Source organism: Biomphalaria glabrata, chromosome 8, assembly GCF_947242115.1.
Source record: "Biomphalaria glabrata chromosome 8, xgBioGlab47.1, whole genome shotgun sequence".
Taxonomy (NCBI): Eukaryota; Metazoa; Mollusca; class Gastropoda; family Planorbidae; genus Biomphalaria; species Biomphalaria glabrata.
In genome coordinates this window covers 15,858,591-15,882,720 of record NC_074718.1, presented here as the reverse complement: position 1 = coordinate 15,882,720, position 24,130 = coordinate 15,858,591, and the positions used below count along the sequence as shown (strand labels likewise).

The 24,130-nt window shown below is 33.8% G+C and overlaps 1 protein-coding gene across 6 annotated transcripts; it reads right to left on the bottom strand.

The window, feature by feature from the left end:
* Positions 1–287: 287 nt before the first annotated feature.
* Positions 288–23,446, bottom strand: LOC106079814 (uncharacterized). 6 transcript variants are annotated; one of them, XM_056038102.1, is made up of 12 exons: positions 23,327–23,446; positions 19,155–19,881; positions 18,559–18,692; positions 18,054–18,227; positions 16,792–17,071; positions 14,631–14,827; positions 13,737–13,830; positions 12,693–13,239; positions 11,877–12,079; positions 10,929–11,189; positions 9,079–9,314; positions 288–6,763 (listed from the first exon to the last, which is right to left on the bottom strand). In XM_056038102.1, the coding sequence occupies exons 2-12, from the start codon at positions 19,875–19,877 to the stop codon at positions 5,131–5,133; spliced, it is 4,482 nt and encodes a 1,493-aa protein (XP_055894077.1). In that variant the 5' UTR covers positions 19,878–19,881; positions 23,327–23,446; the 3' UTR covers positions 288–5,130. The 6 variants fall into 6 exon arrangements, with proteins under 6 accessions (XP_055894077.1, XP_055894076.1, XP_055894078.1 ...); XM_056038101.1 differs by having other exon boundaries at positions 23,300–23,429; XM_056038103.1 differs by having other exon boundaries at positions 23,352–23,426.
* Between the last annotated feature and the right edge of the window lie 684 nt (positions 23,447–24,130).

Here is a 24,130-nt window from a genome sequence, read left to right as displayed (position 1 = left end):
CTCAAACAAAACATCAAGCCCGCAGTTGTGTAGAGCGTGATATTGTGAATACCAGTATAAAAAAAAAATTATTACGACTACGAGTAAAAAAAAAAACTATGTACAAATCCAATACAATCAAACTAACAAAACAGTCTTGACAATAATGAGAGGGGGTGTGGGAGGAGTTTCTCCCTGTCTTTAGACCCTCCCATCTAGAAGAAAATTGTACAGAGCAAGTGATGCACATATCTATGCCAGAAGTAACACTATGTCAAGTATGTCCCATACCAAAACAAAACAACAAATGGTAGCTACATTTTATTAGAGCTTTGTGAGTTCAAAGATCATGACTCAAACACTACTGGTCTATACATTTTGTATACACCCAGAAGTTGAGTCCTACCAATGTTTCTGTTAGCAAGGCTACAAATAGAAAAAGCAAAAAAAATCCTAACAAAATAAAATGTACAGTAAACAACAGAAAATTTAAACCTGACCTACTTTCTGAATACAGTACAAAGTAGTTCATAAATGAACATGTTTTTAAGCTCTACTCCATTTGGACTTGGTAGTAACTGATGATGTTCTATCTTGACTAGTCTAGTTTTAAATTGTATTTACATTTCATCAACCCAAATGGACATGTTTACCTGTTTGTTTGCTTCCCCCCCCCTCTCTGAAAATAGCCTTGTCCTTGTACAAATGACTGAAGACTGATTCTTCTGTTAACATGACTGAAGACTGATTCTTCTGTTAACATGACTGATGACTGTTAAAATAAATTTAGTAATCAAACAAGCAAAATATAAAAACAAAAACCAAAGCCTATCTAATGGGGAAGAACTTCACCCTTAAAATTACATCTATCAATAATGTACAAGTTATTTCCCTTATTAGATATCAAAGAAAATAATTAATTATCAATAATGAATTGACTAAACAAGTTTTTTTTTTTAAATGATCCATGTTTTATTAGGTCCAATAAATAATTTTTAGTCAGGGAGAAAAAGCTAGTTAATAATTAATTAAGGGGACTAAACCCATCAAATTTAGCCATATCTGTTAGTAGTGAAGGATTAGTTTCCCTTGTTAGTATAAAAAAAAACAAATTAATTACCAGTAATTAATTGTCTAATTCGTTACTTAAAAAAAAATTTATTCATGTCTTGTCTATGCCAATGAATAATTGTGCGAAGTTTCTATTTGATCTGAGAATGGGTGTCGAAGAAATAACGTGTACACACTTTTTACCAGACAGACAGAGTGAGTTGATATAAGCTTTGTATACAGTATTCAGTTCAAAATAAAACAAAACCTTCCCTTGCAGCCCACAGCAACAATCAAAGTAAAAAAAACAACAAGAAATGTTATAGACTTGTATAGTGTAACAAAACAAAAAGTACATTTGTATCCACTCTGTTACATAGATCATGTTGGACATACAATACATTTTAATCATCGATTCTAATCCCACAATGCACTGCTAGTGCAAACTACATTTTACTGCCTAGTTCTTTTCAATACAAAATGAATAAATACAACGCCTTCTCCCCCGCCCACTAATGCTTCTATTTAGTGACCTACAGTTTAGGGTAAGAGTTTCATATGGTCACCACAATGACTGAGTGCCTTGAAGCCAGTTAACTTTCTTTAAATGGATGTATGACAGATGTAACATTGTACAGTTCTCAATATAAAATCAAAATCTCCACCAAGATTAAAACCAAAGACTTTCCATTTGGTGCCCAAGAGTTCTGTCCCTCTTCGACCACAAAGTGAAGCCTGACCTTAGTGTTGATCTCTCAATTTAAACAAAAAAAATCAACATCAATTGGTGGGACAGACCATAGTGACCAGCACAACTATCAAAGTACATTTTTTGTAAATACAATAAAATTAAACAATGCAAAAAACATAACTAGTTAAAATTATTCAAGAAAAACTTAAAAAGAAAAAAAAAATAGACCATACATTGTATATAATAAACAATACAATAAAAAAATGCATTGAAAATGAAGTTGGATCACATTGATGATAAGAATAGGCTATAATTGTGTACATTTTCAGACTAGATTTCTGGAGCTGATTACCTTCTGTCACATGAAATAGTCCAAGTCTAATCCTAACATTAACTTTGTACTCCTATAGACTAAAATATCTCTTTGTCTTCTGGTCACCGAACCAGTGTTAGAAAAAATCACTAATTGATATCTGTTGACAAACTTAATTAGAAGATATTCTGAATCTGAACAGTTACTGATGTCAATTTGGTCACTTTGTCTTAGATCTGACAAACTTTTGCTTGTATGTGTCTTCAGGGTATCAGCACCAAAGTTCTTATACATAATTCAGCGGAAACTAATTAGAAAAGAAACCTTTAAAAAAACAACAAATCTAGACTATTTCAAATTTCACTAACAAAATGTGTTCAAAGGCATACAGAATTTTAACACAGTATAAAAAAGGTTAAAATAAAATTGCATCAATGTGAATCTAAAAATGCAAACTTACTAGAACATATTTCAAGTTATAAACTACTTGGAAAAAAAAAAAAACTAGTTTTATGTAACTCTATCAAAACAATGAAACTAAAGTCAGAACCAATCAATACTTCTAAGTGATAAGATGGCAGTCAAAATAAAACCATTTCTTCCAGATAACAGTTCCATTGATGACAAATTTTGTAGCAAGTCCACATTTTATTACAGCACTTGAACTGGAGTGCAAGGATGAACAAATGTTTACTCTCTAATCTGAAAAGTAAAAAAGTTCACCTCCACATGTAGCACCTCCCCTCCACAAGAAGCATTCAACTTGTACAGATGCAGCCATCAATCACAATATATGCTCCCTAGCATTATTGCCTGAAAGGTTTGGAACTGACACCCATTGGAACTGGTTTTATTTTGAGTCTGCCAAATCAGCTCAAGGAGTCACTCAGTAGTGTCTTTTACTATCTTTGCTTTGGTCTATTTGATGTATGACACAACAAGATTCATCATAATCTACAAACTAAGTCTAAGCTAATAGTGAATCAGTGTGAATTCCAGTAGTCAAAGAAGGTCAAACCTGACTATATTGAATACATTTCTTTGGTCTGATATTTAGTAGATGACCTATGCAAAAATCCAGTTCTCCACAAAGATTCAAACCCAAAACATGTATTTTGTCAGGAAAGTGCTATACTTGAACTTATCCTGCAGAGTCAAAAGAAAGACAACAATTAAAGCACTTGAACTTTGGAGAAACAGAAATGACCAAAGTGTTGTAATATTGTTTCAGAGTAAAGGTTATTTTTTTAAAATCTAAATCATAAAGGAAATAGGGCTCCAATGAAAGTTGTATAAATATATTCAACATCAATTCAAAACATTTCTGACAATTTTAAAATTGGAAAGTTCAATAGCAACATAAATCTTATATCTTCAAAAGCAACATAAATCTTATTTCTACCTTTTTATATTCTCTTCAGTCAGCTGCCTATGGCTCACTAGACTCAGTGATTGGGTTTCACTAGACTCTGTGATTGGGTTGAACATAAAGGAATATTGTTTTGATTCTCAAGTACATACTTTAAATAAATATGGAATGTTTAGATGTCAAGTCCATGAATAAAATTGTAAAATATTAAAGGGAAAAAATGTAAAAAATTGGATACTTCCTTGCTGTTCCAAGACATTCTATCAACATATAGTTGAAATAAAATAGTTGCCAACTGGTTGAAGCATCAAATATTGATGTATGTCTTTTTTCTTTCAGATTTGAGATCACAAAGCTAATGCTACGACTTTTTAAAGAGAAAATGAAAATTATGAATTTTTACTTTCAATCGAAATGCAGTTGTCCAGCTATTAGAATTTGTGACGTGGATTTACTACAATTTGCCTTTTGAACCATTGAAACCAAGATACAAAAAAGGTGCCAATAAATTCCATATCTTGCCAGTCAGTCTGACATCTTGAATCAAAAGTGAACAAAATGAAATAAAAATAAAAGGACAAGTGGTATTAGTGAAAGTCATGGTATTGCCCTTTTTTTTGTTGTTCATCAAATTTCAATATAAAACTAAGCAATAGACATTTTCTTTAGGGAAAAAAGGAAAGAGGGGGGGGGGGGTGTCAGGAAATGAAGATGAGTTACAGCTTTAAAGTTGTTGTTTTTTTTTTAAAGTCATTCTAAAGTTGATTGAACAGGAAGACTTGACTAAAAAATACCAAAGTACAAGTAAATGAATAAAGAGAACAACGTGTGACTGTAAGTAACTTGACAATTCTTATGATCAGCAAAATGATTCTTGTGCACACTTTCTGATGTTTACAAGTAAACTTTTTCCACCTTTCATTTTGTTGACTTAAACAAAAGATTTTAGGAATTCTTTTTTCTAAGTAGATCATTTAGTAATAGAGTAAGAAGTATACCTTTTAGTAACTAGAAATGATTGTTGTACACTTTGTCATGAAATAATATGTCTCAAGTTTGTGGAAAGAATTAAGCTTAGCATCAAAAGAGACCAACATGAAAAAAAAAAAGGATTAACATTGTTGAAAGACCTTAAAAGTTTATTTACAAAAACCCAGACCAACAATAAAAAAAAAAATCCATTACCAGCAGGACTAAGGGTATAACTCTTGAGTTATTAAAAACACAAAATGAAGAAAGTGAATAGTAGAAACATAACATCAAATCCAAAAACAGTGACTTTGTTTTTGTGTAGGAATCTGTCTAGTCCTGCAATATGATAAATGTTTTAAAAAAAAAATGCCAGGCCAAGGAGACTACTCTCGGGGGCCATCATTTCAAATGTGACACAATAAAATGTTTCTAAAAATTTAGTATCAATATTAGAATAGACTACAATAAAACAACTGTTTTGGTAAAAAACTAATAAAATAAAAAGGATTTTTTTTTCTCTATTTACACATTCTATGTTTTGAAACAAGTGAAGTAGGTACATAAATGAACATAAACATTAAAATGTAGCATGAGGAGTACAGATATAGAGAACTGAATGGATTTCTTTCACAATTTAAAGAACATTAATTTATTAACACGTGGCCCAAGAGTGTCCCCAGTGAGACACAATAGGGTGTCCCCAGTGATACACAAATGTGTCCCAATGAAAAGACTTCAGCATGTTGTGCCTTTGTTTCATGGGAGAATGAGCACAAGACTTGACAGACTTCTTGAGGCCACAAACCAAAGAACTGTCCTGTCTTGCTCTGTGTACCGCTGGATGCATTGACTCAGCTGAAGGTCATGAAGATTAAGGTTATGAAGCTGGTTTCGACCCTGGCTGGGGATCTCTGATGGGACAAAGACGACCAGTGTCCTTTCCAGTCCACAGACTTCTTTATAGGTGGTGACATACAATTTCTGGAGGCCCAGCAGTTCAATTTTACTAGCATCCTGCCCGACAGCCACCTCCACAGGTATACCTTGTCTGGACAAGGTGGAGATGAAGGCAGAGTCTGGATCAAGATGTTGAACCACGATAAGCACGTCCATCCAAGTCAGAGCTTTGCTATTAAACTCCGGGGCCAGACGAGGAGATGGAGAGGCTGGCTTGGTGTGGATGGTAGAGACATTAGAATAGATCATCACCTCTGTGGGCTTGGAAGTCTTTCCCTTGTTGATTATGGATGGGGCCTTGAAGGCATATTTGTTTTTACTGGGCAGTTGGCGTTGGTCAGAGCTCTGCGCACTGTCGTCTCTCACTAAACTCTTTAAAAACCTGGCCAATTCTTCAGCACACAGATGGCAGTCTAGGGGGTACTTGGGCTCAGTACTGTGGTTCTGATGGTCAATGATATGAGGTCGTGGTCCATCTGTGGCTAGACCCAGCTCCACACTGCTAGTGGTATACCAAGACAAGTTCTTCACATCAGTACTTTCTATATTCACTGACTTTACAGGGGTAATTCCTTCTATCTTTGGCTTGTTGCTGTATTTGGCCATTAATCTTTTGTTTAAAGACTCAGAGCTAGTCAAATAAGAATCTACATTGTCATTCCTATCTGGAAGATTGTCACTAACAGAATGGAATGTGGAAGACTGAATTGTAGAGTTTGAAGACCTCACATCCCTATTCCTGTATGGCTGCTGAAAGGACGTGCTTTGATAAATCTGTTCATAAGGTTTGAGAAGTCTGACAGCCTCTTCAGTGTGCTTGAGTAAAGTTTGTACAATGGGAGGGCAGCGAAGAATTTTGTCCATTTTACACGTGTGGAAACCACGAGCAGTAATAGGCCGATCTTCCACGAATCCCCCAGCACACCATATGTACTGCACCTGAAGGCAACACAGGTGCTCAATGATGGGGTGGGCAGAGGGTGTTATTTCATCAATGATGACACAGCTGGATGGAAAAATCTGTGACAGCATGTCTGATTGGAACATCAAGGAATCAATGTTATACATTTTCAGATTTCTGTCCACCAAAGATTTATTGTGTTCCATCATTTTTTTCAGCTTTTCAAACAAACCGTAAGCATAAGGATATCCATAGGAACAGCCAGGTCTCACGTTCAGAACAATGACAGTTTTATTTAACAACAGCCATTCTCTGGCTTTCAGGATAAGAAGCAAAGTTTTCCCAGAGCCTGGGGGCCCGTAAAGAAACAGACGCTGATGGTTAGAGCACAACACCTCCACTTGGTGGGGCAGGAGAACCAGTTTTGAAAATCTTTTGGCGCAGACATTGGCAGCCTCAGAGGCACTCCTGACTTCCACTCTGGGGTTATTAGGACTCCAGACTTCAACTGTGGACAAAAGTCCACAATATCTGAAAATAGCAATAAGGAGTAAAGTGATATAACGCTAGTCATTAGTCTGTTAGAGTACATTTAAATAAGAAATTATCTCAATTCAATTTAAATTAGAAGAATTTCTCAAGACAACAAAATTGATGATGTGACTTTTGTCAGTTTCTTTTCTTCTTAATATATAATGTATGTGTACTTCAATTCTGACAACCAAATGAAACCTAGTCATGAATATAACCGTGACTACGAATATAGAATGAAGATTCAGATGCTGATTCAAAGATATATAACTTATTTATTAAAATATAAACAAAACACAGGCACAGTTCTGGCAATAGAACAATATCCCATAGACTAATTAACAGTTGCACAATAATTAAAGTCTCTCCTTCAACTCCAGAAAGTAAAATCCTGGAAAGAAAGACCACTCTGTCTAACTATGAGTTACATTCCATTCAAAATACAAAGCAAAACAAACAAAACAAAAACAATCTTCAAGTAAACAACCTGAATTGCCCCCCTTTTCCTTTAAAGATAACAGGAGACCCAGACTGACCAGAACTCAGTCTTGACAACAAGACATTTCTTTAGAAAAGAAAAGTTTTGATGCTACTGTAATGACTTAATAGTAAGACGCATAGAAGTTGGGTTTAATTGGGTATTTTCTTAGTGACATGACATAACATTAAAAGGTTAGAACGGAAATAGGTTAGAGACAGAATAAAAGAACGAAGGCGAGACCTCTTGTAGTAACTTGAGGACGTGGACTGTACCCTTCTTTATGTAATAAAGTTTTGTGTTCTAAAGGTCGGATTAACTTATTTTATACTATTTGTTCTGTTGGTGTGTTGTCACGACTTTAAGTAATATCCTTTCAAGTCAACAGACTCCCAGTTTGTTCAACAACATCTCCACTCAACTTGAACTACCACCAACCATCAACACTACACAAGATTGATGACAAATCAATTGGTCCTTGTTCTATTCACTTTGATTTATAAGAAACTGACTGAACTAGCCAGTGAACCTACAGAATGACTACAGATCACCACAGGAAACTTGCACATTTGTGGAAACTGGGCACATTAAGCATAGAAAAAAATTTGACATGAATAAGTAGGTGTGTGAGTTTTGAGTTAAGAGATTATATTTAAAAAAGGGCAAAGCTTTATAAACCAATTAGACCAACAGAGGAAGTTTAACTCTTTCTCTCCGTAATTATTTTTCCATGTTCTGACAGAATTGTTCATTTTCACATTTTCACTCTGTTATGATAAAAATTCAACATTTTTGTTTGTAATCAGAAAACATTACTTTTGGTATAGAATTATAGGAGAATGCATGCTCTTTTTATATGACAAAAAAGTAAAGTTTATAAAACCAGAAATTAATTTTTTTTAATAAGGTCCAATCAACAATGGTATCGTTAATAAAGAGAGAACGAGTTAATACCAGCCTAGAATGTGAAAGATACTCTTTACCTGCCTCTGTTGATAGGCTTACTACATACTACTCCACTTCTTCTAGCAGGACAAAAGATCAAGCATCATGAGTCAAAACTTTTTTTTTTACTGTGCCACCATTTTTTTTTAGAATGACTTCCCATGAGAAACTGTTTCTTTCACTTCAAACATGTGCAAATGTCTGAAAACTACATGGTGACCCACCAGGCATCCTTACTAGTTTGCATTTGTACTAACAAAGTTGTCTTTTCCAGAAAGACATGTTAAAACAAGGAAAAATCCACTCTTTAAGTAGGGGAGATTATTCAAATCTGAGTAATTAATTCAAATAAAAAAAGTATTTTTAAAAAGTATCTATTTATTGGAAAGTGTAACCACCAAATTGAAGGTGATTTAAAATACATCCTAAACAAACAAAAACAAACTTCTTAGGACAAAAAATATACTTCCCAATATTTTGTCTTACTTTTGCAAACCTTTCAATATATTTGAATACTTCATTTGTGTGTGTACATTTCAAAGACATTGATAAGTTGACCAATTTAAAACTAAAGTAAAAGTCAAGTTCCCCTTTCAGACCTTGCGATCTTTAGGACAGATGATATTAGGTCATCTCTTTCTGTGGCCCAAGGTTAACGAGGGTGTCCTATGGCCAACACAACAACCAACTGCCTTTACTTTTCCCCAACTAATGTCAGGTACCCATTGGAGCTGGGTAGACTCATAGGCGCCCTAAAGATCCCGAAATTCAAAGTCTCCACAGAGAGTCGAACCCATGACCCCCAGTTTGGAAGCCAAGCACTTTACCACCGTGCATCATAACTATCTTACTCTTATGACCAATTAAAAAAGAAACACATTAAATGTATTACCGTCCAATAATCTGGCGATAAACTTTGGGGCTCATAGTCTCTTTCTCTAAGTCATTATCTGTGCAGACTTTGTCTTCCTTGTTGGTGAGAAGATTGTCTACAACATCCTTCCACCAGGACATTAATCTAGACTTGACTTCCTTAGGCTGGTCCCAGATGGAGGTAAATTTAGAAGACAGTTCATCCTGGCACAGGAACATGTCCACTCCTCGGCCATTGGTCAGCTGGTCAACGCTCTAATCGAAAAAACAAAGTTCATGTTAGAGAAAATTATTAAGAATTCTACAGAAATCTAAATTCTAATTTGTTGATTATCTTTATCTTGTAATGCTAACCTGCCTCTGAAGAATCTATAAGGACTTAGTATTAGAAGTTTTGGTTATTGTTTTTAGAATTAGAAAGTTTTGGTTATTATGTTATCCCTAAAATCAAACAAAAGTTTAGGATTTAAAACAAAAACATTTATCTGTAAGCAACAAAGTTTCACATAAAGGTTACCAGAAATAAAACAAAGATTCATAATCATATAAAGTTAAAGAATGAACAAATTTCTCAGGGAACTGCTGCCTGTAGCAAAGAGAACATAAAAATATTCATGAACTATAACATAGGAACAGGATATATGGTACAATATACATTAGCTTATGCTGCAATAGAATGCATTGTTTTTACATGAACCTTGAATGAGGCACAAAGCACTGCCGGCAGTTTTATAAATGTTTGTATCAATAAAGCTCAACAGATTAGCTAATCTTTTCCCCTGAAAACTTTGTATTTTTTATTTGTCCAGAAAAAGTCCATATATATTGCAGTAAATAAACCCAACCATAGATATTGAGTGTTTTGTTCTCTTCTATGTGTATAGAAAGTATAGATCTTTGGAAATAAGACATATTGCACTATTAGTCCTGTGCTGTTTGACATTAGACATTTGGTTCTAAAGTTTGCTTAGACATTAGTTATAGCTTTTTGAAACCTCAATAGCAGCCAGTAGGATACATAATGAAGTCTTATCAACCAAATGCTATGTGACACAAACACTGTTTTCATTCTAAGTGTCTTTGGTTGATATACACTGATGTAGTCAAGTGATACAAGTGGAGACATTGCTCACTCCCCTCTTGACATACATTGATGTAGTCAAACGAAACAAGTTGAACCACATTGCTCCATCCCTTTATGATAGATTGATATAGTCAAGTGAAACAAGTTGAACCACATTGCTCCATCCCCTTATGATAGATTGATATAGTCAAGTGAAACAAGTTGAACCACATTGCTCCATCCCCTTATGATAGATTGATATAGTCAAGTGAAACAAGTTGAACCACATTGCTCCATCCCTTTATGATAGATTGATATAGTCAAGTGAAACAAGTTGAACCACATTGCTCCATCCCCTTATGATAGATTGATATAGTCAAGTGAAACAAGTTGAACCACATTGCTCCATCCCTTTATGATAGATTGATATAGTCAAGTGAAACAAGTTGAACCACATTGCTCTATCCCCTTATGATAGATTGATATTGTCAAGTGAAACAAGTTGAACCACATTGCTCCATCCCCTTATGATAGATTGATATAGTCAAGTGAAACAAGTTGAACCACATTGCTCTATCCCCTTATGATAGATTGATATAGTCAAGTGAAACAAGTTGAACCACATTGCTCCATCCCCTTATGATAGATTGATATAGTCTAGTGAAACAAGTTGAACCACATTGCTCCATCCCTTAATGATAGATTGATATAGTCAAGTGAAACAAGTTGAACCACATTGCTCCTTTTCCTTATATTTGCCCATCACAACTCATTCTTCTATTTCTTAGGAAATTATTTTTTATTACCTTTTTAAGTTCTGGATCCACTTCCAAGGCACCCTGGACATCATCTCTCTGCATGTTGGGGAGAGCTATCAACTTATGACATTTCAACCCCGGGCACAAGTCAGAGGTCACATGTCGAATCATAGCCTCTTCCCTCTCCAGTTGTTTCAGAGCCTTCTTCAGAATCTTGTTGGTCGAGTCCACACGCTCTTCCAGGGAAGCATTCCAGTCAGAAAAATTGTCCCCAATGGCTTTAATGCACACAATGATGGCTCCATACTTCTGTTTGGCAAACAAAACTTATATCAAGAAGGTGTAATAAATAAGCTCATTAATTAGCAATCAAGATGACCAACTTTGACTATGTTAGTTGCAGACAGCAACTCTTTTAATGGCTGAGTAAAAAACAAATCAAAGTTAATTATCCTGATAACTTTATATGCTACACTAACTATTAAAATGAATTGGAAAGGCTTCTTTGAGGATATTGTTCAAAATATTTTATTTTGGTAGGTGCTTCAATGGCTCTTTATGAAAAGCAAAATATTTTTTCTCCTCTAAATGATTTTTTTTTAGAGTTTTTGATAAGCTGCACAGCTATGTCTTCTTTATCTAGTATTTACATTTTAAGTTTAAAAAAAAAAATATTTCAAGTGTTTCTTAATGTATCACATCTTCATTTTCTCATAAGATATATTTGTAGAGTTATTTCTCCCACACCCAATCTCGGTTCAAGTTGAAACTTTGCACAAGTATTCATTGGCATAAACAACACATGAATCAATAAAAAAATTAACCAATTAGTCAATTAATTACTGGTAATTAATTAATTTTGTTTGCTACCAACAAGGGAAATTAATCCTTCACTATTCACAGATATGGCTAAATATGTAGGGTTTATTTTTAGATTTTACACAAATTATATTTATTGGCTGAATGACAATTTGTCCAACTCAATGACTGACTGACCTTGTGAAAGATAAGACAGTCGTGTTCAGCTCTCATTGTCTGACCAAAAGCTCTTACAGGTCTGTTGGCCTCCCCTTTAGAGAACATCTCTTCTCGGAGCTTGTTCAAGTAGTTGTTGTATTGGTAGCCACAGATGATAAACATGGGCTTCTCTCGCGGATCATTGGCAATGTACTCCAGAGAACTGATGACACGGTTCTCACCTGATGTGGAAAGTGCAGTGTGATAAAGAAAAAAATATTTTTATGCTCATTAATTTTTTTTATGTACAAAAGTATACAAAGGTACTAATGTGAGGAAAAAGTCAGCAAGGCTTGGGGGAACACTATCACAGTGCACCTGAAACACATTTTAAAAGGATGGTTCACCAGAATGGACACTTAAAAGAAAACATTTGTCTCAGGCCATGTTAATGATTTGATAATTTAGCTTTTTTTGTGCTGCACTATAAGTTTAAAAACAAATTTAAAAAATGTTTGTATATATTTGATAGCACACACACACACACACACAAACAAAATTGTCAAATAATATGATTGTCTTTATTTGTTATTTTGACAGGCTTCCTTAGGTGTCACTAGATTCACATCTAGAACAACTATTTTGTATTAACCATGCCACATCCACTCAGAGTTCAAGACTACACCCTAGTACATCCTAATTGTGAACAAGAGAATGCCTCAGTGGCACAAGAAAACTAAAATGTGAGAGACAGAGAATAGAAATGAAAGAAAAAAAAAGGGTCAAGAATCATGGGATTGAATCAGAGTATTGACTTTCCAGTTTGACTGCATTGAAGTTAAATCAGTTACAAACCTTCATCAGCTCTTGTGTCCTTCTTCATCACTTCAGACAAGACTTCCACGCCTTTGAACATTTCATTCAGTGGGACCTGAGGTGTCTCACTTGAACATCTCTCAGCTGGGTTTCTTTGGGACATGCTGTCAGCAATTTTTAGCTGTTTGTTTTTAGAATTCCTGTCTTCACAACTGGATGGGGGGATTGAATCATTCTCCTGATTTTGTGTAGACAGTTTCTGTCCAAAAGTCTTCCCAGAATCCAAATTAAATTCTGTTGTTTTTTTACAATAGTCTGCTTTAGTGACCTTCCACTTGTAAGGAGTTCGACAAGGCATAAACTCTTTCTCTGACAGGATTTCTGTGTCATCAACATCAATAGATTTGACTGAAATGTCTTTAAGATAATCCACAGGTTTCTTCAAAGACTGTATATTAAAATGGATTGGAGGAACCCTGTAACTGTTACTGTCAACATCAGGGTAGTAGCTGAGGACATACTCATCCATAAACTCATCAAATGTTTTAGTTACTCCATCAATGGTCAATTTCAACTGACTTAAGTCCTGCATAAGGAAATAAAAATGTGAAATTGGTTTAGGAATAACATTTTTAAGATAATTTGTTTCAGAATCTATAACAAACCAAATGCTTCATTTGTTTTTTCCTTTTATTTCCAACACTTTGCTTGTCGTTTGTTGCTATTTTAAATTACTTTTGTGTGTGATTTAACTGTACCAGTACTATTGAAGAAAGATCATTTTTGTCAAATATGAAAAGCACTGTATTAAAATTAAAGTTCATATTTTATTATGACATAAGATTCTTAACAATATTCTTTATTTGTAAAGTTGCAAAACATATGACTAATGTAAAATAAAATACAAATCTTAAAAATTAAGTTTATATTATATTTTTTTAATTTTATATTTCTTAAAAGTTACAAGGAATGCTAATAGGCCCAAGATATTTTAATGGAAAATTTGTCTGTTAATCTACATTACATATTTAATTTATGTCTTTGTTTTACATAAAATAATTTTATATCTGCTAGAATACGCACCTCTGTTGTCTCCCTTGTCACTTCAAGTTGGTTGGGTGAATCAGAGATAGGTGTCATAGAAACCATATCCTTCATGTATTCAACACTTGACAACCTGAATGTAGACACAAAATTTGTTTTTTATAATCCAAGATGAAGTAAATCAGATGACATAGTGTGAAGATCTCATTAGGTCTTCATGCTCAGGAATATTAGTTTTATCCAAGTCAAGTGATACTCTGGTGCTACACTAAAACAATTATTCTTAATAAATAACAACTTTCATAATCCTTTCTTTTCTGGAAATACTGTTACAACTCTCAATGTCAAATTGCCTAAATAACTTTTCAATCGACTTTTCTTTTTTTTAACTAATATTTAGCTAATGGAAAGAAATGGGAAAATAATAATGTTTTCCAGCTAGCACTAACGTGAACACATTAGAACCAAACTGTTCAAACAAGAATGTTATTCTCAGAGTCTATGAATGCATGGCCTGAGAAAAATAAAGTATTTCAACTAGTTAGATATCATTCACATGTGTGTTCTATGTTCTTGTAAGGCTAAAAAAGCTTTAAAAAATTCGGTAATGTCCCAACATAAATCTAGAATAATCAGGGACTGGTCAGAGAGGAAACATGCTGATAGATTTGGAACTCTCATTCATTAGTTGGGCTTTGCTATTGCTATTATATTTCAACTGAATATTAGTAATTCTTGGATATAACTATACTTGATGAATTTATTTAATTAAAGTGTTTGAATTTCCACTCCTGTTTTACTAAGTACAGAAATATGTTTTGTTTCAAGATACTCCTACAGAGCCTCATACACCCCAACATTAAACAAATCGTCTAGATCTACTCCTCACATCTGAAGATGTACACAACTCTGTGTATCTTTGAAAAGACTGACCTCGGGGAAAGCAGGGCCCCAACAAGAAGTCTCAGCTGGTCCTGAGTCAGCACTGAACTAGTTTGACATAAAATTTTGCTCTTCATCCAATCTGTGAACTGGTGCTTGTGGACAGGAGTGGACCACTCTTCTTCAAAAGGGGCAGACAAGTCATCCACATGTAAGGTCACCATACTACCACATGTTTGTTTGAAACTCTACAAAGAAAATAAAAAGATTCGTTTGGTCACACAATAAACAATGTTATCTTATGCTAGATTAAGACAAAAATGCTCTAATGAGTTTTTAAAGGCTAGTTTGTTTGTTCTGAAACTTATGTGGGAACATTAGGATAGCATGTAACAACTGAAAAGGGTAAAAGGGGGTGGGGGGGGTTAATTTTCTTTCATTTTGAGTGGCATGAGTTCATGGATTGTTCCAAGCTATACAACAAACTGCTTATAGCACTGAAAGAAGTTGATACTTTATCCATGATTTCTAGTGATACCAGGATGGAAAATGTAATTTGGGAAAATGATAATTAATAAATGAGGTTTTTTTTTAACTCAAATTTTATTGTTATGGTACCCTGGAAAGGGGTGGGGGCTGAGTTCTGTTACAATTTGTTACACTTTGTAACAAATTTGGAATGGTTAAAAAGTGATTTGTTGGCATAATGTAATATACGAATGTTCCCTGTACAAACTCTTCACTTGAGGATTACTAAACTGCAAGTCTAGAACAATTAGACATCAAAATGTGATAGACATAAACTTTTTCATTCAATCTTGTATTTTATTTCAATCTACTACTGTAAAGTTCAATTTTGTTTATATATATTTTATTGATCATTGCTAAATATAACTTATAGATAGCCTACATCCAATATAAAGCTATAGATAACAATTGCTCAACTTGAAAAAGAAATGAAATTTCATAGAGCTAGTACAAAATGATCTGAAGCAAATTAAACCTAATGGAAACAGATATCAGTGTAGTAGAAACTTTGTCATGAAGTGCTTAGTTTTTGTTCTGATGCTTGCAAAGAAAATAATCTATTAATATATTTTCTATTCAACCATGTCCCTTCAACTATTTAAAGCGATGGTTTTTCAAATTTGAGTTATTGACATATTTAAAGTCTGCGTAAAAAGTTGTAATAGTAAATATTTTACCATTTTTTATTTAAATGCTTAGAAACATTTATATTTAATAAATTAGTCAGTAAATTCTTGACATGTAAAAAAAAACGGGGTTCTTTAAGATTTTGTTTTTAGCTATGTCAAACGTCAATTCCCTCAACAATACTGAAAGAGAAAAAAGATTAAACCAATCGTATCGCTTCATTCTTACAGTAGCTATTAAGCTAGAAGGCTTTGTGACAGCCTAAACCAGAGCTATGATACAGTTATATATATATATATTACTACATGTATATATACATGTATAGATAGATATAAAAGCATTAGGATAACCAACTCGAGAAAAAAAGGAACATTTTCATCTAAGCCTCTCCCTGTCCCAAGAAGTAAATAGATCGTGTGTCTGACTGATTCGAACAAACTGGTCAGTGTCAGGCTAGTCAAGACTATGTGTAGTCGGTCATGACTAAACAACCAAGCAATAGTGTTTGTTGTGTCTTGAGTAATCTAGCGAGAAAATACACACTGTTGTGGTTACTCAAGCATGTAAATCTACTTTTAATACACATTTATTTCTTTGCTACAAGATCCTAGATCTAACTGCATAGACGAAGATATATTTCTTTTACCAGAATGTAAATTTTGGTGTATGGTCTTCCATTATACAATAAGTCAATAGATTAAATTAATATGTATTTGTGACGTCACATAGAAACCCGGTGAAAGTCTGACTGTTTTGGATGCGCAGGAAAATTGCGTAGGAAAAACATCAATTACTAAGTTATTATTGCAAATAAAAAAAATAAAATAAAATATTTATTATCTGTAAATCAAAACACATATTATATCAAAAATTGTCAAAACCATTGTCAAAACCATCGGAGTTTCCCTTTAAGTAAGTGCATTATTGACCCAAACTTAGCTAATTAAATCTCTATCTTTGAGACTTAAAGGTTTAAAAATATTTTTTTTTTCAAACCCTTCTCTTCTCTATTGCCTTTCCCTCTCAACCAATTCACTACAAGACACAAACCACCAACCTTGTCTTTAGCAATCCTCTGCAGCATGGCTTTCTTCAGATTGGGGAAGGCTAACACCTCCCTGACCTTCACATTGAGACCCAACAGGTTCAACCAATTGTTGACAGCAATTTTGCAGCGTTTCATATGTGTGGCTGACTTCAGCACAGCTCTCTGGATATAAGCAAAATCAGAATTGCCACTGATGATGCTGACAGTGACTAGAGTGATATCAAACAGTGTAGATAGTAGCATGAGTGTCACTAGGTTGGCACTCCCTGTCATCTCAGTCCTGTCATTCCTAAACACAAAATCTTCAGAATATTAGAATTTTGTTTACAACTCAAAATCAATGTTTTATTCACAAAGGCAATGTATTGAAGTTAAAATCAAAATATATCAGTGAATTAATAATAATTAATAAGTTTAAATAAAATATCAGATCAAAGAGTTTAAAGAAAATATAAATGACTCTTTGATCAATATGTTAAAATATCAGTGACTCTTTGACCAAAAGTTTAACTAAAATATCAGCAAGTCTTTGATCTGTAGGTTTAAGTAAAAAATAGAGACGACACATCATTTATTGTACTTAACCTTTTAAAGTACTTTTTTTTAAAGTTTAATTTAAAAAACACAAAGTGACAGAGTTAGATATAGACTTCAGTCTTAACAACAGCTATGATTCTGATGTGTCAAAAGAAAGAACAATTAAATTAAATGTTTTATTTACCTAACATTTTCTAGATTATTTAATAAGGCTGAAAAATTGCTTCAGGCTTTAGTGCTACTAATATAAAAAATCCAATTAATGTCATTAGAATCATTAGAATATAGTGAAACATGAAAAGAAATTAAAGTAAGATTGTATTTATCCAAGTCTAACAAAATCAAAGATTTATAAATCACTGACAAATATATGTTTTAGAATGGAACAAGATGGCAGAGTGGTAAAGCACTTGGCTTACAAACTGAGGGTCTCGCATTCAAATCCAGGAAAAGACTATGATTTTGAAACTTTAGGATTTGTAGTTCACCCAACTCTACTGGACACCTGAGATATGTTGAAAAAGTAAAGGTGAATGGTCATTGTGCTGGCAAAATGACACCTATAACATTCAGTAATAGAGACTGATGAGCTTCACATCATCTGCCCCCATAGATCACATGGTCTGAAAGGAGTACTTATTTTTTGTATAATATATTTTAGAAAGATAAGTAGTGTATGTTTGGGGGGGGGGGGGGTGCAACTTATAACTAGTAAAATAATTTGATGAACTAACCTTTCAGCATTCTGAGCATTGAATGCCTTCATGAATCCTGACATTGGATAATGACACAGCATGAAGACTGGCATCTTGTGCTCCCCAAAGTATCTCTCAAATGAGCCCAAGACACGCTTCTCACTCTCCATGCTCAAGACTAACAACTTGCTAGATTTGTCTGGGTGCCGAGATCTGAGTAGAATGTCAAGATACCAAATGGTAAACATGTATATTTATGTATAGAATAAAACAAATCTTATCTCTTTAAATACATCTTCAAATCATAGAATATATCATGATAAATAGTATTTAGAAGATACTACTGACTATTTGGAATTGAAGAATTGAAAGTCCTATCTAAATTAAGCCTCCATTGGGACAGGATTGATGATCAGCATGATTTAATCACTATATCATTTATAATAATCCAAGCCAGTTAGGTGCATAATTATTTTAACTTAACTACTAATGAATAAACTGATATCAAAGACCATAAAAAGTAAAATCATTTTTGTAAGACAACCTTTTAACTGGAGGAATGCAGTAGGGCTGTTGACCTAGCTGTGGGCAGAAAGACTCAACAAACTGATAGGCCAGTTGACAGATTCTGGATAAAGTCTCTGTTTGATGACTGTTTGTTTCTGTTGTCTCAAGACTCTGCAGAGATATAATGAGTAAAACATGTTTACACAGTGTTGTCATTGACTTGTATCAAGAAGGCCTAATATATTTTAGCTTATAAAACCGAAAATAACTTGAACAACTTTTTTGTGAACAAAACTAAATATAACTTTTATCACAATACAGACATATAACTTGAGATGAAATGAATTAAACTTATATTTTAAACAAATCTAATTCACAATAAAAACATGTCTTTACACTCTGGCCTCCTGGAGTTGTCTGGCCTACCAAAACAGCTCATGACAGTGCCACTTCTCTTGCATCATTCATATTGCATAGTTACTAACCAATCGCTAACTTCTCTTCGTCACCATAGCCATAGAAAAACACTCCATAACACACAGCATTACTCAAGACACTTCATTAGATAACAAAATAATTCAGTATAAATTCATCTCTACAAGAACATGAAGATTAATTTTAGCCAAAACTTACCTCAGTGGTGGACCTATAGCCAAAGTGAGTTGACAAATCATGATTAGCTGATGGCCTATACATGGCTTGTCCATTTGTAAAATTAGCAGGAACCGGCCAGGCATCAATTGTTTCCTGACTGCCATTGTACTGAGAGATCCTAGAAACATGACTGTCCTGCTGCTTTAAATTCAAGCTGCTACCAATTTGGTCAGCCAGTCCACTGTTGATGTAAGTGGGGATATCATCCACAGACTTCCTAGGCAAGTTGACAGGCATGTAGTTGACTGGTGGCACAGGATTGTCCCAAGTGATATGTGGTATTGGATGCATTGGATGAGGACTCAGAGCAGGCAATACAGGTGGCCCAGAATAATAATGCACATACTGCATCTCAGGCTGGGAAGGGGAGATAACATAACCTTCAGGAGATGATTTATAAAATCCTGAGTCTGATGGAGAGAAATTGCCATGAATGCTAGCCAATGATCCATCATAGTTTAAACCCGGCTTGATCTCATAGAAACAGTGAGGATTAGGGTACTGTGGGGCAACAGGTGGAACTGGTCTGGTTATATAACCAAGTTGAAAGTGATTGGAATATGTGGCACGAATAATATTTTTCTGAGGATTGACTGGACAAAAGTACTGAGTCTGAGGGTAAGTAGGCTTCTGTCTGGAGTGCCAATAGTGACCAAGTTTATCCTTATAATACAAGTTCTCTGTATTTCTTCCGTAACCCATTTGTCTTAAAAAAAAGAAAAAAAAAGGATCAGAGTCATGAATAAATAACATTAGAGCTAAGATAGCAGCAGTTCTTAATTTATTAAATGATGGTAGCTAATTACAAAGTTGAATTGTTTAAACAAAAGATTCATTGTTTGATACTAAGATCTAAATTTAGCTGACAGCTCAGGTGAGTACTTTAGGCTACATGGATCTAGACTCTAGACTAATTGATGTGGAAAATTTTATCTAGATCTAAACTCTAAATAAATAGATCTAGATAATAATCTAGAAACTCTAACAGTTTACATAGTGATCTAAAGAACACCCCCTATTTTCTGATATTAGTGAACACTCTGGACGGTACTTATGAATGTAAACATAGTGCAAATGATGAGGTCCATTTACGTTGTCCAGCTGGCATATGACAAGTCTATTAAACTCTAATATAGCATATGTTCATATTTATTTTCATTCTGACTTCATGTGAGAGATACAACAATAAAAAAAATATAAAGGAAGAGTGGAAGTTGGACATAATATGTATGAAAACAAAATAGAGTTTGGTGTGGACTGTGGTGCAACAGAGATAGCCATGAAATAAATGCAAACAATGTGGTGAAATTGTGGGTACTATTTTTTGTTGGTTAGTTTAGCATCTTGAGGATGTGTTCATATCATTTATTGTCTGACCAGGTCCAAACTAAAACTAGTGTCATGCCAGTCATGGTAAAGATTTGATATATATAATAAAATTAATATAAATCTAGAATACTGAGTCAGTCACAAACATTGAGCTGTTAGACTTGTGGATCTGCACTACCTTTTTTTCTTCACACTATTTTATTACTATTTTGCCACAAATCACTAGATTTGACTAGATCTTCTCATCTACTGCAGACTCATTGAATTGACCTGATAACTTTTTTTTTTCAAATAATTAATATAGATCTACAAGACTACATTGAGTAACATTGTCTACATTGGACTACATCAGACTTCATCAGTCATATCATACTTGTACTGGCAGTGGATGAGTGGTAACCCTCATACTAGAATACTACTCATAGTCATAGTCAAGTGACAATAGTTAAATAGTCATAAATAAATAGTCATAGTTTATTACTATTAGTATTAGTTATAACAGTGATGCCCAACCTAATTCAACCTGCGGGCCATTTTAATTTCCAACACTCGTGTCGCGGGACACATGACCATAAAGGTAAAGAAAAAAACAAAGCGACATGAAACTGACCTGAAATTATTTTAGTAAAAACCTGTGGGTCTAGTACTTACATTGATAAATTGGGATATTTGAAGTTTATCTTAAATCTACTTTTTCTACTTACCGGAAAAATGGCTTTATTTCTCTAATTAAATTGTTAGCAGCATTGTAGCTAGCATTTAAACTAATTCATTTTCTTGTTTCTTTTATTGGTAAATAACGGTATTCCCAATGATTCTCCAATCTCTAGGCGTAGTTTAACAATCTTTTATTCGCGGCTCAAACCAAATATGCTGTCATATTTGTTGTTTTTTGTGATGCAGTTTCTATCATAATTCTATGTGTTTTTTTTAATGAAACAGCTTTAGACACTTTCTCTATCAAACAAATGTGTTGGCTTATTATCATGTTCCACAAAAAGATCTGTTTGATTGTTCTTTTAGATTCATAATTCCCGTTTACATAATCATTAACTTGATGATTAAGACAAATTTCAAAGCTCGTGGTACCAATTCATCAGAGAAAAGGGAGGGCCCTAACGTAGGTAAAGATATATTTTTCAAACTTTTGTTTTTTAGTGGGGGTGGGGAGATTATTTACACTTTAAACCGATGTTTTGGCGGGCCGGATGGAAGCTCGTCACGGGCCGGATCTGGCCCTCGGGTCGTATTTTGGACATCACTCATGATCACTGAGTTATAAGTTATGATAGTTAACTTACTAGTATAACTATTATTTACTATTAGTTAGACTTAGTCTTAGTTACTATAGTAGATTCTTATATTAGGCACACCGTATTCGGGAACTAGGTCAAATTTTTATTTTATTTTTTTATTTGGTGACGGTTTAACTTACAAAAAATCTGAAAGCAGATTCTTATTCTGCAACTAAAGAACTATAAAAATAGCTGTGATTCTTTGAATTACCACTCATAGTCAAGATTTTATTTTAAAATAAATCAGGTCACTTCATGCTTCTATAATAAACACAGTTTTTGTGCTTTCTCCTTTAGCGCACATCGAGCACCGTTAAGAAACATCACTATGTTATTGCTAATAAATTATATCTGTGTTAATTAAAAATTATTTAGATTGTATTAAAAGAAGTAGATTCACTTATTCTGCAATATGTATTTATAGTATATTGTCTCTATATATATGTCTAACTATATAATCTATGTGTAGAAACAGACAGAAATAAATCTCTATAAATCATAGATCTACAAATTAATTATATATATATATTATAATTTAATAAACATGATATTTTCAAATAGGCTATATGTATTCTCTGTCTCTTTCTTTTAATTCCCATCCAAGGACCCTCTTCTTTTCATATTTTGAATGTTCGTTTTGTTACACCTTAACATCCCCTCCCTCCCATAGATGCTTATAATTCTTTTCATGACTCTCTCCCCCTTCCCTCCACTGCCTGTATGATATAGGTTGTGACACTACACGCTTAGTGTATACCTCTCCTCACCACCAGCGCTCGCCTGGTGTGATCACCTGCAGTGGGCATGGTCTCTGGCTTCAAATTAGCAGCCCGCACTTTTTCTTTCATTCATGAATTATATTATATTCTGGATATCTCGATCTAGGTCACTTTTATTCATTGAAAAAATCATAGATTTATTAATCCCAGTAATATTTCTTATTACGATTTTGCCTTGTGCACTATAGGAGAATGTGTTAATTTCATTATTAATGTTGAAACACCTCCTTTTTTAACTTTATTTAACAGCTTACGGAATAAATGTGATTGAAATGTCTTTCTAAAGATGTTTGGAACCTTTTTTGATATATCTATCAGGTTATGATCAAACAGGCTAATAATATAGCCTTCATCCCTTATATGGGTATGAATTGCCGGGGGAGGTTAAAACAATAGCTTTACATACTTGGTTACCGAGAATCTAAAAAACTGCCATCTGCTTTGGAAAAGCGGAACAAAAATACAGGAACTTATCTAAAATTGGACATGCACTGTCCAGAAAGGTCGTTTTTAGCTCTAAACATAAAAACAAATTAATTATAAACAAAAAAAGCGACGTGTTTCTTAAAGGAGAATTCGATGAGCTGTGCCTAATATAGGAAGCTACTAATACTACTATTAGTACTATTAAGTAAGGTCTAGTTAGTAACTCTAGTATCATCTACTCTAGAATAGATCTCAACTCTAAATAATCTATTAAATCTATAGAATCTATATATACATCTAGAACTAGATTCTAATCATATACGTCGCATAGACTGTAAAGTTCTCACTAAATCTAGATCTAGATCTAGATTTTTAGTCTCTGGACATGGTCCAAGAGTCCCACGCAAGCTTGTTTACCAAATCTAGACTAGATAGAGCTTTTATTTTTATAGAAAATTAAGTCATTTCCGGTACTCGTGATACATTGGTTGTCGCCATAGACTTATTGTTGTCGCATTTTCCCCCTCACTGACCTAAGCCAAAATATTGACTCTAAAACATGCAAAATATAAAAAGTAGCCTACTTTTTTTTTTTTTTTTTAAAAAAGAAGGTCTATACAAAGGAAAGAGCCGCACAATTACTGTCACGTCGCTAAATACTACCGTATTAATAGAAGTGGTGAGATACGCAGAATCAGATTTTATTTTTTGATTGATTCGTTTGTTGCCATAAAAAATAAATAGTTGTTCTGTTTCAAGGTGGGAGAAATTAATGTGTACAAGATTTGTACCAGACAGAGAAGAGTCCTCCACAGTTGCGTATTTAAAAAAAAAAAAAAAAAAACAACTTATCTATCATATCTATGTAGCATTCCATAATTCAACTTATACTACCATATCCGTCGAGTACGATTTATCTCTCTTGTTAAACATCAAACAAAATAATCAATTTTCAATAGTAAATTAACTAATTGTTTGTGCTTGTTTTTTTGTTGTACAGGTATAAGAAATAATTGTGCAAAATGTCAACTTGATCCGAGATTGGGTGTGGGAGAAATGACATGTAGGCCTACACGCTTTTTACCAGAGTTGATATAAGTTTAAACGTCCACTGCTTGGTCGAGTT

What these genes read in the sequence shown, in the direction of transcription:
- LOC106079814 (XM_056038102.1), bottom strand. Translation starts at nt 19,877, where the DNA reads ATGGGTTACGGAAGAAATACAGAGAACTTGTATTATAAGGATAAACTT. An exon ending in TGCATTCCTCCAGTTAAAAG is followed by an intron (nt 18,228 to 18,558) that starts GTTGTCTTACAA and finishes CATTCTACTCAG; the next exon opens with ATCTCGGCACCCAGACAAAT. An exon ending in TATCGCCAGATTATTGGACG is followed by an intron (nt 6,764 to 9,078) that starts GTAATACATTTA and finishes TGCTATTTTCAG; the next exon opens with ATATTGTGGACTTTTGTCCA.